This window comes from Hyaena hyaena, unplaced genomic scaffold (genome assembly GCF_003009895.1).
Source record: "Hyaena hyaena isolate Hyena2069 unplaced genomic scaffold, ASM300989v1 scaffold_32, whole genome shotgun sequence".
In the NCBI taxonomy this organism is placed as follows: domain Eukaryota; kingdom Metazoa; phylum Chordata; class Mammalia; order Carnivora; family Hyaenidae; genus Hyaena; species Hyaena hyaena.
This window is the reverse complement of record NW_024080663.1, coordinates 5,052,654-5,067,227: the sequence shown is the minus strand read 5'-3', so window position 1 is coordinate 5,067,227 and position 14,574 is coordinate 5,052,654. Positions and strand designations below refer to the sequence as shown.

The window sequence follows — 14,574 nt, the reverse complement described above, 5'->3', positions numbered from 1 at the left end:
AAAGAGCCTAAATATCCATCAACCGATGAATGGATAAAGAAGAAGTGGTTTATATATACAATGGAATATTACTTGGCAATGAGAAAGAATGAAATCTTGCCATGTGTAGCAACGTGGATGGAACTGGAGGGTATTTATGCTAAGTGAAATACGTCAGTCAGAAAAGGACAAATATCATGTGTTTTCACTCATATGTGGGGAAAAAATAGTTACAGAGAGGGAGGGAGGCAAACCATAAGAGACTCAAATACAGAGAACAATGGATGGGTGGATGGGGGGTGAGGCAGAGAGGAAAATGGGTGATGGGCCTTGAGGAAGGCACTTGTTGGGATGAGCACTGGCTGTTGTGTAAGCCAATCTGACAAATTATATTTAAAAAAATACACCCAGAATCCAATCCCTTCTCACTATCACGTTTGTTACTACCCGGCTCCAAGCCACATTACTCTCACATCGATTATGACCATAGATTCTTGGTCTGTTCCCCCAGCTCCACTTGTCTATTTAAGTGGTCTATCCATTTATTCTCAACATACCATCCACTGTGATCCTATTAGAAAGTGTTGATCAAATGATTTACCTCTGCTCAAAAGCCTCCAGTGGCTTCCCCTCTCACATGGAATAAAAGGCATCTTGTAACCTAACCCCTTAATTTGCTACCTTATGCACCTCATTTGCTTCTAACCCAGTTAGGTCTCCTCCAGCCACTCTAGCCCCCTTGCTATTGGACATCTTGTCTCTCTCTCTCTCTCTCTCTCTCTCTCTCTCTCTCTCACACACACACACACACACACACACACACACACTGGCGGGGAGGCTTTCTCTTACAATTCTAAAATGCAATCCCCTTCCCTACACCCCAGTACTTATCACCATATAATTTAATATGCAGCCTATTTATTTCCTTTGGTTTTGTCTCCCCCTACCCTTCCTCAACCATGACATGAAGACAGGGACTTCTGTTCATCTAATTACTACTGTATCTCCAGTGCTTAGAAAATAGTAGGACTCCTACTACTATTGAATGGGTAGATGAGCATTTGATATTACATCGAAAATTTGGAGATCTTTTGGCGTTTCAAAGAAAAGCAGTAATTTCGATAGATGTTCTTTGAATGTAAGTGGTTGATTAATAATATTTTATGGTATCTAAAGATTAGACTTTTTTGGCATTCAAGGTAAACACTGAAAATGCCTTCCTCCTCCTCCAACATTTTGGGCATGAACTATTAAACTGTTAATCTGAACATAGTTCAGTCTTTCTTTGACCTGGATGATTCTTTGAGGTCCTTGACCTTTCCCTAACCTGAATGATTTGAATGACAAGGGCACCATCTGGCAGAGTAATTCTCAGTCTTAATTTTGGTTCACAGTCCACCAAATCTAATACTGTCAAATGAATGGTTCTAACATCCATTCATCCATTTGTTCAAGACAGGCACCTGGACGTCATTCCTGAGCCTTTCTTTCCCTTACTTCCCATTTTCAAACCACAGGTTCTGTGATTTTTTATCTCCTAAATCTTATTTAAATGCATATACTTCTCCCCATCCCTGCACCCATCACCCTAGTCAGGCTGTCATCATTTGTCATCTGAATTATTCAAAATGCTCCTACTTGTCTCCCTACTTCAGTATTTGTCAAAACATTCCCTTGACAATTCAGGGTAAATGATCTTTGTAAAAGCTTAGGTTTAATTGGGTCACTCTCCACTCAAAAGTGTTTTAAAAGATCCTTTGCTACCAAGATTAACAGTCGCCATTTTCTTTTTCATTTTTTTTTTAATGTTTTATTTATTTCTAGGATAGAGAGAGAGAGACAGCGTGAGCAGGGGAGGGCCAGAGAGAGGGAGTCACAGACTGAAACAGGCTCCAGGCTCTGAGCTGGCAGTCAGCACAGAGCCCGACGCGGGGCTCGAAACTATGAACCGCGAGATCATGACGTAAGCGAAAGTCGGACGCTTAACCAACTAAGCCACCCAGGCGCCCCAACAGTCGCCATTTACTAAATGCTTATCAGGGGCACCTGGGTGGCTCCGTTGGTTAAGTATCTGACTCTTGATTTTGGCTCAGGTCATGACCTCACAGTCCTGAGATGGGGCTCTGACTCAGGCCCTGTGCTGAGCATGGAGCCTGCTTGGGGTTCTCTCTCTCCCTCTCCCCAACATGCACACTTGCTCTCTCTAAAAATTTGTTTAAAAATGCTTACTATATGCCAAGCACTTTACTAAACCCTTTTAACACTACCATGTTGACTCTCTTCTCACCTCATCCCATATTTTTCAAGGTGGAAACAGAAAGCTGTGAGGTTAACTAACTTGTCCAAGATCACCGAGTTAATAAGTGGCAGAGATGTGACTCCACTCCAGGATTATGACAATCTAGAGCCTGTGCTCCTAACCCCTACATGGAATGAAGCAGTGGAATAGTGCCAACAGTTTTATAGAGCACGGTTTATAATGCCCTTTAGGATCTGGGCTGTGCTTACCTTTCCACCTTGAACTCAAGGCAACAGTGCCCTCCCACCTCTGGCCATTCCAAGTGCTTCTTTTCACACCCTCCCAGTCCTCAAACTCCCAGCTCCCCTTTCTTTGGTTGAATCCTGGTCATCTTTCAAGTTGCAGTTTAGACATCATTTCTTTCAAGAATTTTCCAGTCTCAAGTTCAGATAAAGGGTGCCCTTCCTGAAGACTTCCATAGCAGTCTGAATCTCCCCGATTACAGCAATGGCCTGTTTTGGGTTTTTGGTTTTGTTTTGTTTTTTTTTAGTTTTAGTTTTTCTTTAATCTCCATCCCATTCACTGCTGTACCCTCGCGTACCCTCGCATCTTTCACACTGCTTGGGCCACAGTCACTGCTCCATGATAAGTAGTATTAGTCAGTTTTGTTATTTCCAGAGCTTAGCATAGTGCCTGGTCTCTCCTAAGTCTCAATAGACGTTAAGCGAATAACGTAATCAATCATACTTGAACATAAGTTTATAACATTTGCTCGTACTATAATTATTATTGTATCTGGAGGCAATCTCCTAGCATTTCTAAATGTATACAATATATGTATCTCTGTCAGAACTAGTCCATTTAAAATTGTAAGCACCTACAGAACTGATCATCTCATTACCTGATTGGACAGCTTGTTGTTCATGCTCTTGACACAATATTCTGAAATGTGTATTGTTCTACGTATGGTCAGAAGATGGTTGTTTCTACCCTCCTAGATTTTGTGTACTTATAAATGGCAATTCACTTTGCCTCATTTATCAAGGAGTGTTTGTGATTTCTAAACGAAACACAACATGCCTAGATTAACAAGGCAAAACGACTATTATTACTCAGGAAAATTACAAGTTAGCATCATAAAGCTGCTGCGTCCCCTCCGTTCAATATACATAATATAGTAATATAATAATTTGTTGGAAAAATGTACGCTACAGGGAAGCTTAATTACAGACAAGTTTAAGTTACTCATTTGTCATTAAAAGATGCTTGGGCCGCGTCAGCAAACCAGCATTTTGCCCTGGCTGGGCTGGCCGCTTCCGGTAACACAAGGAAACTACAAAGCTCAGCATGCAATGCTCCAAAAGTGCTAAGGAGACCAGAGAAGAGCGTCGCGGTGCACTCTGGGGTTTGTAGTGACCGACCCACGCCCCTATACTTACCGGACCCAGCCACCACCAAGAGACTGAGAGACTGACGGGGCACAAGAACCCGAGAATGCAGCACTACCCACAGCCGCAGTGCCAGCAGCACGGCCACCACAGCTCCCGCCGCGGCTAGGGACGCTAACCATGCGAAGAAACGACACATGCGTACTGCCCCCGCCCGCGCTGCCGCTGAGAAGAGGTCAAAGTTCAACATGTACGGGCGCTGTGGAGACTCAAACGGGGCGTGGCGAGCCCCTCGATGGGCGGGGCTTGTCCACGCTGGGAGGAGTTCGGAGCGAGAGGCCGCAGCTGCAGTTCTCAGGACTTTGGTGGCTTGCCTACCGAATCCTGCGCTGCTGCCGCCCAAGCATAAACTGAAATTCGGCAAGTAAAGCGCAGAAGTGTGATTTCCACCCGTGACGAGGTCAGGCCACCTGTGCGCCCTAAAGGCTCCGGAGCTCCAAAGTTAGGAGGTGTTCGGCGCCACTAACTTTGTGAATTCCACTTGAGGCCAATAGCATACACAGCCTCTTCTCTTCTCTTCTCTTCTCTTCTCTTCTCTTCTCTTCTCTTCTCTTCTCTTCTCTTCTCTTCTCTTCTCTTCTCTTCTCTTCTCTTCTCTTCGTCTCTTTCTCTCCCTCTTCCTCTCTTTTCTTGCCTTCCTTCCTGTCTCTCTCTATATATCTAAATGCCAAGGAAAATGTTTCTGTTACACGTGCAGACATTACTGCGCTTGCCTGTAAAAGGCACCTTGGTACAAAAAGTTGAATTGAGGGATCAGAATCTCTTTCCCAATACTCGTGTTTTTAACTTTTCTAGGCCTTTTCTCAGGTCTCGGTGTGATCAGAATGGCAGAGGAGGATCACCCCCAGTTATGCCATGGCCCTAGAAGGAGTGGAAGCTCAGTGGCTCGAGGTAGCAGGAAGAGAAGGCAGCGTCCTACAATTAATATTCAGTTACCCCAAAGGCAGCACATCTCCCAATTATAATTTTGCTCATTTTTGTTGTCTATGTAACCCACATTGCAGCAAAATAAAAGTATTCAGATTACAGAAGTCCCTTCACCCCAAGTGTAATTTGCCTTCAGTCCTGTGCAGACCTGTAGGTAAGGATTGGGCAAGTATACTGATGAATAAACAAGTCCTGAAAGATGAAACAGTCAGCCCAAGTGAAATAGTGGCAGATCTAGATTTAGAAACCAGAAATCCTAACTCCTGCTTCATAGAGGTATTACATTGTGTATTCCTTTGCTGAGTTCAGACTTGCTTGATTATCACACTTGCCTAGAGCCAAGAAGGTGTCTTCTCTTTTTTAAAATTAAAAAAAAAATGTTTTAAATGTTTTTTTCTTTATTTCTGAGAAAGAGAGACAGAATGAGCAGGGTCGGGTCAGAGAGAGAGGGAGACACAGAATCTGAAACAGGCTCCAGGCTCTGAGTTAGCTGTCAGCACAGAGCCTAATGCGGGACTTGAACCCACAAACTGTGAGATCATGACCTCATGATCATGGCTTAACCGACTGAGCCACCCACGTGCCCCCCTTTTTAAAATTTTTAAAAAATGTTTATTTATTTTAAGAGAGAGAGAGCAAATGGGGGACGGGCAGAGAGAGAGAGAATCCCTAGCAGGCTCTGTGCCAATAGCACAATGCGGGGCTAGATCACAGGAGCCATGAGTTCGTAACCTGAGTCAAAATCAGGAGTCGGACACTTAATCAACTGAGCCACCCAGGCACCCCTAGAATGTGTCTTTTAAAATGCAGTCTCTTGGGAGAGGCCTGGGATCAGGTTATTTAACCAGTGTGTCAATTTCTCTCAGCAGGCAAGTTTGGAAAACATTTGGAAAATGATAGCATCATTTTCTGGCTAATGGACTTCACAGCACAGAATATGCAGCCTTCCATCAAATTGTCTTAACCCTGCATCCTTACAATAAGACCAAAAGGTGAATATTATTTCTCTCTTTACAGATAAAGACGTGGATTCTATTAACAGTTCAGTAATTTGGGGTACCTGGCTGGCTCTGCAGGCTAAACGTCTTGCTTTTGATTTTGGCTCAGGTCACAATCTTATGAGTCCTGAGATTGAGACCTGCGTCAGGCTCTGTGCTGAAGCACAGATTGCTTGGGATTCTCTTTCTCCCTCTCTCTCTCTTCCCCTCCCCAACTCGTACTCTCTGTCTTTCTCAAAATAAGTAAACATTTTTTAAAAAGTTAAATAGTTGGCCTAAGATTTCTCAGCTAGTAATAGTTGTGGGCTTAGAAGTCAGTGCATCATATTTTGATAAATTCAGAATCCCCTGGGCTTATAAATAGTTCAAAGTCCAGAGACCAGGGCCTCTGGCATAGTGTAAAAAACAACTTAAGTATATTACAAAGGATATAGTTTTCTTTCATCTGCCCACTTTACCATCCCCAGCAAGCACTTCAACCTAAGACTCTCCCCTCATGCTTAAAAGATGTTAGGGTCTCAGAAATTACATCCAGATGGGGAAATCTCTGGAGCTAAAAAAAAAAAAAAAAAAAAAAAAAGGTTATCTTGTCATTGGGTCTTTTTTTTTTTTTAAGGGTGAGGAAATGTTTTCCAGAACCCCTCACATCAGACTTCCTTTCACTCTCTCTGGCTATGTTTATATCACCTGATTATTCATAAAAGAAATGACACCTCAAAGTTGGCTGGGGTAGGGTGGAGGATGGCATACAGTTACCTGTTGTATCTGGCTATTTGATGGAGGGTGGGTCCTGAACACAATGGTCATTCTCTTGGAGAGAAGGAAGTTGGAGGAGGGCAGAGGAGAGATGATTGTTGTTTAGGCAAATAATAGTGTTTGGATTGCTGTGAGGATGTTGTGTCCCAGATGGCTTTGTAACCTGACACAGGCCATGTAGATGTCAAGCATATTAATAATTACTAGACTGCCGATGTCAGAAGATACCCATGCATTCTCCTTTTCCCCATCTCCTCATTTCTGTAATTACCTGTATCTGTAGGAAATATCCGCTTGACCACATTGGCATGCAGCTGGAATGAACAAAGATGATCAAGCATTTAGGGGCTGCCAGTAAATGGAGTGAATCAAAGCGGGTAGATAGAGTAGCAGACATTGTTTAGGGTCATTGGTTGAGTTATTTTGAATTAAGGCTAGGGTCAAACTGTTCAGTGTTCCTGACAAGGAAATTGAAGAGTGCAGAGAGGAGCTAGGTGGCAGGCAGGGACAGGAACAAAGTTGGGAAATTCTGAACAAAATCAATGTCTACTGGGCTCTGACAGGCACAAAATGTATAGACACGCAAAAGGTCAAGGAGTGCACTGGATTAATCAGGAAAGGCAAGGCTTAGTGGCAAGAAGCAATAACTAAAATTTCTGTTGGGCAGGTAAGTTGCACTGACAATGCAAATTACAGATAGATGAAAGTAAATTGTAGTGCTGTGAAAGCATGAAAAATGTATTAATAATTGACAAAATGAATAATGATATTGAGCCATAACTAATTTTAAGTAAAGTCTGTCTGGGAAGTGATTTTTATTACCTTCTTAAATCTATTTTCTTAAGTTTCTATGGCAAATATCTATTATTCATGAATATTTAAAAAGTTAAGATTATTTGCACTCTTCTGTAGGATTAATATACTTGTTAATTTATTCATCATATTTACTCACCACCTGCTATATGCTCAAATTAGGTACAGGGGATCTCATATGAATAGGATAGGACAGTAGCCTAGAGAAGAAACTAAGACTAGAGAGATGACAGTGGAGAGAGCAGAGGGTAGATTTGAGATATTTTTTATGGATAGAGTTGATAATGGATTAGATATTGGGAATCAAGATGGCTCTTAGAGTCTTCACTTCAAAACTGGTTGGATGGTGTCATTTGTTAAGAATAGACAGACGGGAAGGAAACAAGCTTTATGGGTAGAGAAAGAGGGAGGAGAGGATGACAATGAAGTGTTCTGGTTTGCCTGTTAGACATTTAAGTGGTTATGTCAAATAGGTAGTTTCATGTACAAATCTGAAGCTTGGGTCAGAGTTAGAGGTATAAATTTAGAACTCAGCATAAACATGGTGCTGAGAGCCACGAGACTAGATGAGATCACCTAAGGAGGGAGTTTAATGTGTGTTTTTTTTTTTTTATTTCTAGGAGAGAGAGAGAGAGAGAGAGAGACAGCGTGAGCAGGGGAGGGTCAGGGTCAGAGAGAGAGGGAGTCACAGACTGAAACAGGCTCTAGGCTCTGAGCTGGCAGTCAGCACAGAGCCCGACGCGGGGCTCGAACCCACGAACCGCGAGATCATGACCTAAGCGAAAGTCAGACGCTCAACCAACTAAGCCACCCAGGCGCCCCTTTTACAATTTTTTTTTAATTTTTTTTTTTTTTTCCTAAGGAGGGAGTTTAAGTCAGAACCTGTGCCATAGAACTTTCTGCAGTGATGGAAAGGTTTTACGTCCATGTTGTCCACTATCTACATGCACCTATGGAGCACTTGAAATGTAGCTAGTGCAATTGAGAAACTGGATTTTAATTTTATTTCATTTAAATTATTTTAACTTTCAATAGACAGACTATATATTGGACTACTATATTGGACAGTTCAGGATTGAGAAAGAGTATGGGGTCATCAACATTTAGAGGTCTAATAAAAGGAGACTGAGCCAGCAAGGAAAATAGAGAAGGGAAAGCGAGGGAGATAGAGGGAAAATCAGGAAAGAGTGGTATCCACAGAAGCCAAGAGAAGAAAATGATTCAAGAATGGGAATGCGGTCAGCTATGTCACATGTTGTTCATAGGGGGGACCCCATGACTTGAAAACAAATTAGTCACTGAGGCTCTAAACAAGCGCAGCATCCATGAAATGCTGGTTACAGAAGGCAGTTGGAAATGGGCAGAAGAGAGAATGGAAGATGAAGAAAATATCTGTAGACAACTATTTCAAGTTTTTCTTTGAAAGGGAATGGATAAATTGGTTGGAGAATGAAAGAGAATTTGGAATTGAGGAAACTTATTTTTTAAGATAGGAGTTACTGGACATACTCATTTGCTTTTTAAAATGATCCAGTGGAGGCAAGTTGATGCAGGAAAGAAAGGGAATGAGAATAAGAACAAAATTCTTCAAAAGATGAAAAGGGTTGGAATATACAGCACAAATGGTGGAGGTTGGGCTTTGATAGAAGGACGGACCCTTGTTATATCCTGCAGGGATATAACGCAGGTACTGGGAGGTTTTTAGAATTGGTGGTGAATAGATGAGGGTGTGGAGATGGAGGACAGAGTGTGAGAGGCTTGAAGAGAAAGAAGATGGGAAATAATCATCTTGAAAAGTAATCGGCATATTCATCATGATTAGCATAGGATTTCTGGGCAGATTGGAATATCTACTTGAACCCTGTGATAACAAATTTAGAGAGAAACCAGTCAGCATAATTTTATGTCTTTTCTCCCCACTGGAAAAGGCAGGTTGTTGGCTTTAACCAAAGTTAGATTTTTGACAGGTGAATACTTTAGCAAGGTAAGGTTCTTCTCAAAGGGGTGAGGTCCATGAAACGTTCTCTGGACATAGTGGGAAGTGAAGACAGGAGAAGAGAGGTAGGAGAGTGGATAGAATGTAATAGTGGCAGAATGTAAGGTCAGGGGTTGGAGGCCTAAAGAAGGTTGGAAATACAATGAAAGAACTAGAGCCAGTGAACTGTAAAGACAAGCGGTTGTAGTCAGAGAGTGGGATTCTTGAAGTCACTGTCATGTTCTTACTGGTAGTAGTTTTTAGGGTGTGACTATAAGAATGGATGAAAAAGATATGGGGGCCACACATGGATGCTGAAGTCACTAAGGGGTGGAGAGGACAAAAATAAGCTCAAGTCTTCAAAAAGTAAGAGTTTGAAAGATGAGACCAACCAAAAAGAACTCTGGGTACAAGCTGGATTATCTTCTATTTGTCCCTCAAGATTCACGCTTCTCCACCCCACTCAGAGCCATGGGAGGTGAAACTTACGGATTCAGTCAACAGTTTTCCTTGCTCTCTGGTTCTAGTTGGGTTCTAGTTGAAAGAGCCTCAGCAGATCTGCTGCAGGGAGGCTGTGTCCCTGAATGGGAGATTTCTGCTCTTCAACAAGGCTTCTGCACACTTCTCTCCTTCTGGGCCCCAGGTCTTCCTTTCCTTGTTCCTTCAGGCCAAGGGGTGGTAAGAGTTCCACTGTTACCAGCCCTGAATTACTGCACTCTTCCCTGTGCCTCCTTTACCTCATTCACACCTCTATAAATAGCCCCTTTGTTAAATCATCCTCAAGTTAATACAAGTGTACCACCTCTGCCATGTTGGGGCAGTACAGCTGCATGACGAGCTCCCGAGGAGCGAGGGTTTTTGAAAGAAGGAGGAATGGTTTGGAAGCAGCGACACAAATTGAGTTTCCCCACCTTCTGTGGGGGTGTGAGAAGCAAATGGCCTCTAGTTGAGAGACCTGTTGAGGAAATGAGGGAGAGCAAGTCTTCAGCTTCTGCAGGGACATGGAGAAGTCATTCAAAAAAGAAGTTGAAGGCGTCGGAGGGGTTTGCAGGTCACAGATTAGGAGGTTTCAAAGAATGCCGTGAGAGGGGTTGGAGGCTGGTGAGGAATGGGAGTTGGTGCAGATTGGGGGAGTTTACAAGTAACCATGGATATAAGAATCAGGATGATAATGGCTAATCTGGGAGGCTTCTGGGGATTGAAGTAAACAGGGGTGAGGGCAGCCTCTCAATTCATTTCAGTTCAGTTCTACTAGTACCTAATATGTACAACTCACCAGGCTAGGTCCTGGGGGTACAGTTGTAAGGGAGTAACAGTTAATACCCAAGCAGTGACTTAACAATGAGCCTGACTGTGTGAGCTGCAGACCTCTTGACAGGATCTCCTAGAGAAAAGCCACCCAACCCATGCTTTCATGGGCTGCTTGGAGTCTGGGCCACTAGGGACCCTGCCAGGTGGGCCCCTTCCCACCAGAGTTCAGCCTTCCATTCTAATGAGAGTATTAAAGTACAGATAAAGAAGATTGAAGCTCTTCTGCAAGAACCAGAAAGACCACGTTGGTCAGCATTATGTTTGCCCATGACAAGGTAGGGTAAAGCTAGAAGGGAGTTTTAGTCTGGGCCATAGACAGAGCTGTGGAGACCAGGACTGATGGGTGCATGCCTTACCATTAAAGATGTTCTGCAAGATTGGGTAGGCTAGGTGATAGAAATTGTCCCAGTACAACCCAAACAGCCTGCGTTATAGCCAAGACTTTTATTCCTTGTGAGATATACTGATATATGTTTACACTGCAGTCTTTTCCTGGATGAAGCCACTTGCTAGGATTCCTTGAATGCAACCCTTGAAGGCTAAGGCAATTGTTAATACGTAATTGGCATTTACTGTGTGCTTCCTGTATGCAGGCACTGGGAGCATGAATTAACTAATTCTCACAGTAACCCTACAAGGTAGGCATTATATTGGTACCATTTTACAAATGAAGACATTAAGGTATAGAGAGATTATTTGCTCTGGGTCTCAAAGCCAGGAATTGGCAGTCAAAATTCCAAAAGGCTCACACTCTGCCCTGCTATAGTATCATTAAAAGTATTTATCATATATTTACACCAGCTGTTGTGCTATATATACCAAAGGAAGGAAGATATAAATATAATGCTATTTACTATGACTAATTTTTCCTTTATAAAATTAGAACTAAATAGCAGCCAAAGGATTTTTTAAAAGTGGCCTTTTCAGGAGTGCTTGGTGGACTCAGTTGGTAGAGCATGCAACTCTTGATCTTGTGAGTTCAAGACCCATGTTGGGCATAGAGCCTACCAAAAAAAAATTTTTTTAAGTGGCTCTTTCATATTTCAGTTAAGAATTGCTTCTCTGTTTTCTAGATTTTTGTCCAACTGCATTCCAAAAGGATAGTAGATTAAATAGACATAGGTCTGTCTCTCAGTGTGTAATCACTCTTGATTCATGCCTATTTAAGATAAATTTGCAGTGAAATTACTCAACACACTAATTTTATTGCCTTACTTTATGTTCACTTATCTCAGATATATCTTTCCAGGTATCTTTATAAATTCCTTGCCCTAGCCCTGTGCACACAAAATGCCTTATCAGTTCCAAATTTAACTAGACATTAAAGTCTTATTTAAAAATACATTCCCAGACCATCATGGTATCGCACCACGTCACACTGTTTACTAATGACAACCACAGCAGTAATGGCTCCTTTCATTTTCAGTCACCATATTTCCAGTTTTAGACCTATAAATAAAGTCAGAAATAATTCTATTTCTGCACTAAACACTGCTTGTCTTTGGAATCTTTCGAATTAATTTTCTTCTCATCCAGACCCTCCCCCTACCCCCCACCCCCTGCAAAGCCTCTGCCTGGCATGTCTATCAAGTCTGTCTTTTCTTCTTCATTGTACATCTGCCCTTTTTATGATACCTTTCCCAAATTCTTTTTTTAACTTTATTTACAGACCCTGAAACTTGATTGTCATTTTAAAAATGTCTATTTATTTTATTTTTGAGAGAGGGAAGAGAAGGAGAATGCACGTGTGAGCATGAGTAGGGGAGGGGCAGAGAGAGGGAGACTGAAAATTTCAGGGCCAGGCTTAAACTCATGAACCATGAGATCATGACCTGAGCCAAAATCAAGAGTCAGATGCTTAACTGACTGAGCCACCCAGGGTACGCCCCCTCCCCAAATTCTTTTTTGCTGTCGCAGAGCTTTTTGCCCTTGTTAGAAACACACAATTGTATCTTCTCTCTTACCTGACTATACATTATTCCTTAACTTTCTATGAAGAGAAAACATGGTCAACCTGTGAAATTCACATGCATGATAAAACATGCAGGCTACCATTTTGTAGGCTTTTATGTACTTTCTCAACTACCCTTCATTGCCTCCTATGAACTTAAGCTCTGTTATTATCCCTGTTTTGTAGGTGAGGAAGTTGAGTCTTTACCATGCTCAATCATCACTGCTGCTGCTTTGATTTGATTTCCTGTGGATGAACTGTGGCCATCTAGTGGCTTCAGGAATATGGTGATGTTACCTAGGGAAGGTACTTAATGCAGAAAACATGTTACATTAAGAAGAAAGGGATAAGAAGAATGAAATATACAGATGTGTTACTTAAAGGTTAGTGATTTTTCTCTTGGAAGTGTTGTGTCAATAATATGTGAATACACTTTACAACAGCAGGTAAATAGCTCTTGCTATGACCTTTAACCTTGTTTGTTCCCAGCGTCCCCATGATTTATTTAATATCCTATTCACATTTCCTCAGCATTAGGTGCCCTATTCCTTGTGAATCCCTTCTCCCTTTGTTACAAACAGGCTTGTTAATTTACCAACAATAGCTTTTGATAGAAATCTCAGATGACTTAGCTGTTTCCTAAACTTAAGATTCCCTTCTCCACACTACTACTCCTGTGGGACTTTGCTGGTTGTATTTGTTTTGGAGTAAGTTAAAACACAACTTAAATGAAAAAAAAAACCAAAAAAAAAAACAAAAAACAAACAAACAAACAAAAAAACACAACTTAAATTAACCTGAGAAAGTCTTAACACTTTGTAATAATAAATATTTACCTAGGGAAATGTGGAATAACTGTGTCTTAACTTGGAAATTTAAAAGAATCTTTAAATTTCCCTTTCTGAACAAATGCTATAAACTAAATAAAACCTTTTATGGTCAGTGTCCTCCATCAATTATGCCCTGTCTTTCCTGAATATCTAACCACTGACTCTCGCTGTGTCTTTATCCTTAGCCCATAAAGCTCAAGTCTCTCCCATTAAAAAAATAAAAGCAAAATCAATAAAACCCTCCTTCCATCCGTCTGGCTCATCGTAACTCCTTGAAACTACCAGCCAGGCACAGCCCAACCACGTGAAAATGGCACTCCAGTCTTTAACCACACCTTTTACACTTCCGCCAGAGTGTTTTTCTACTCCCAGGCTATTTCTGTGCAGTTGGGTTATTTCATGGAACTGAAGCCTCTGGTGAGCACAGAGCAAACTTCTGCTTCAGTTGCTGAAGTATATCCTGAGCATATAGCCAGGCAGCCCATTCTTGGTGGACTCCTGGCTTGTGGAGGTTCCTCTCAGCGTATGGAGGAAGCATGGCGCTCTCAGCACTGCAGCAATAAGTATTGGTTGACACAGGCCTTGCCCTAGAATGACTCTGACCTGTGCACAGTGGATCCCTCTATGGTATACTGACCCGAAGAGTGTTTGAGTGTCTAAGAGCTTGGTTGAATTAGTGCAGACCTGACTTGCTCCTGCAAAAAGAAACAGAGCCTTTCCCTGATAAAACTTTTAAATAAATGGCATATATCAGAAGTGACCTATCTTAGCCTGTATTCCCTCTCAGCCACCACCATGTGGCTATGCAATAACTTTCTGAAAAGACCTGACAAACCACCCAAGAAAGGGATTTTCAGATGCTTCCTCTTCATTTTATTATATTTCTTTCTTCTAAGTCTCTCAGTCTGGCAGTCTCTCATCCTTCAGAAATAGTCAACCACTTCCCATCAAAGGAGGCTTTATTCCTTGGTTTCTTTTTCCATGTCCCAATACCTCAGGCTTCATCTGAAGGAGCATTGTTTTTTTTAACTCAGTCATTTGGGGCTCCAGAGGATAGCTTAAGTTTCATGACTGAGGGTTAAGGTGAATCTTCCAATAGTTATTTAGTCTCCCACCAGAGTGATCTCTGGGTCATCTGAAATGTAAGCACACATTGCAACAAGAAGCATTTATTTTCCTCTGAGACAATACAATCTTATCCTTTATCCATGAAAACTCTTTTTTTTTAAAAAAAGAATGTTGGCCTTATAGTGTAAGAATAAGAGATTGCTACTTTCTCTTCCACTTTGAAGAAATAGCAGCAACTTTAATTAGCATTTGTTGATTCTGGGTCTTTTTTTACGGGAG

The 14,574-nt window shown here is 41.8% G+C and overlaps 2 protein-coding genes across 7 annotated transcripts in view; one reads left to right on the top strand and one right to left on the bottom strand.

Annotated features, from left to right (window-relative positions):
* The window catches only part of ALG14 (ALG14 UDP-N-acetylglucosaminyltransferase subunit), a 99,967-nt gene extending 96,119 nt beyond the window's left edge, over positions 1-3,848 (bottom strand). The window contains exon 1 of the mRNA XM_039228470.1: positions 3,658-3,848. Within this exon, the coding sequence (XP_039084401.1) occupies positions 3,658-3,805 (148 nt within the window). The 5' untranslated portion in view covers positions 3,806-3,848. The remainder of the gene's footprint in view (positions 1-3,657) is intronic.
* Positions 3,849-3,951: 103 nt separating this feature from the next.
* LOC120229462 (TLC domain-containing protein 4-like) overlaps positions 3,952-14,574 on the top strand; it is a 99,276-nt gene continuing 88,653 nt past the window's right edge. For 3 of the 6 annotated variants that reach the window (XM_039228479.1, XM_039228472.1, XM_039228473.1), the window contains exons 1-2: positions 10,519-10,721; positions 12,584-12,780. The gene's annotated coding sequence lies outside the window, so the exon portion shown is untranslated. Of the gene's footprint in view, positions 4,067-5,459; positions 5,586-10,518; positions 10,722-12,583; positions 12,781-14,574 lie in introns of those variants that run through there. The other 3 variants (XM_039228474.1, XM_039228476.1, XM_039228478.1) reach the window with 3 other exon arrangements.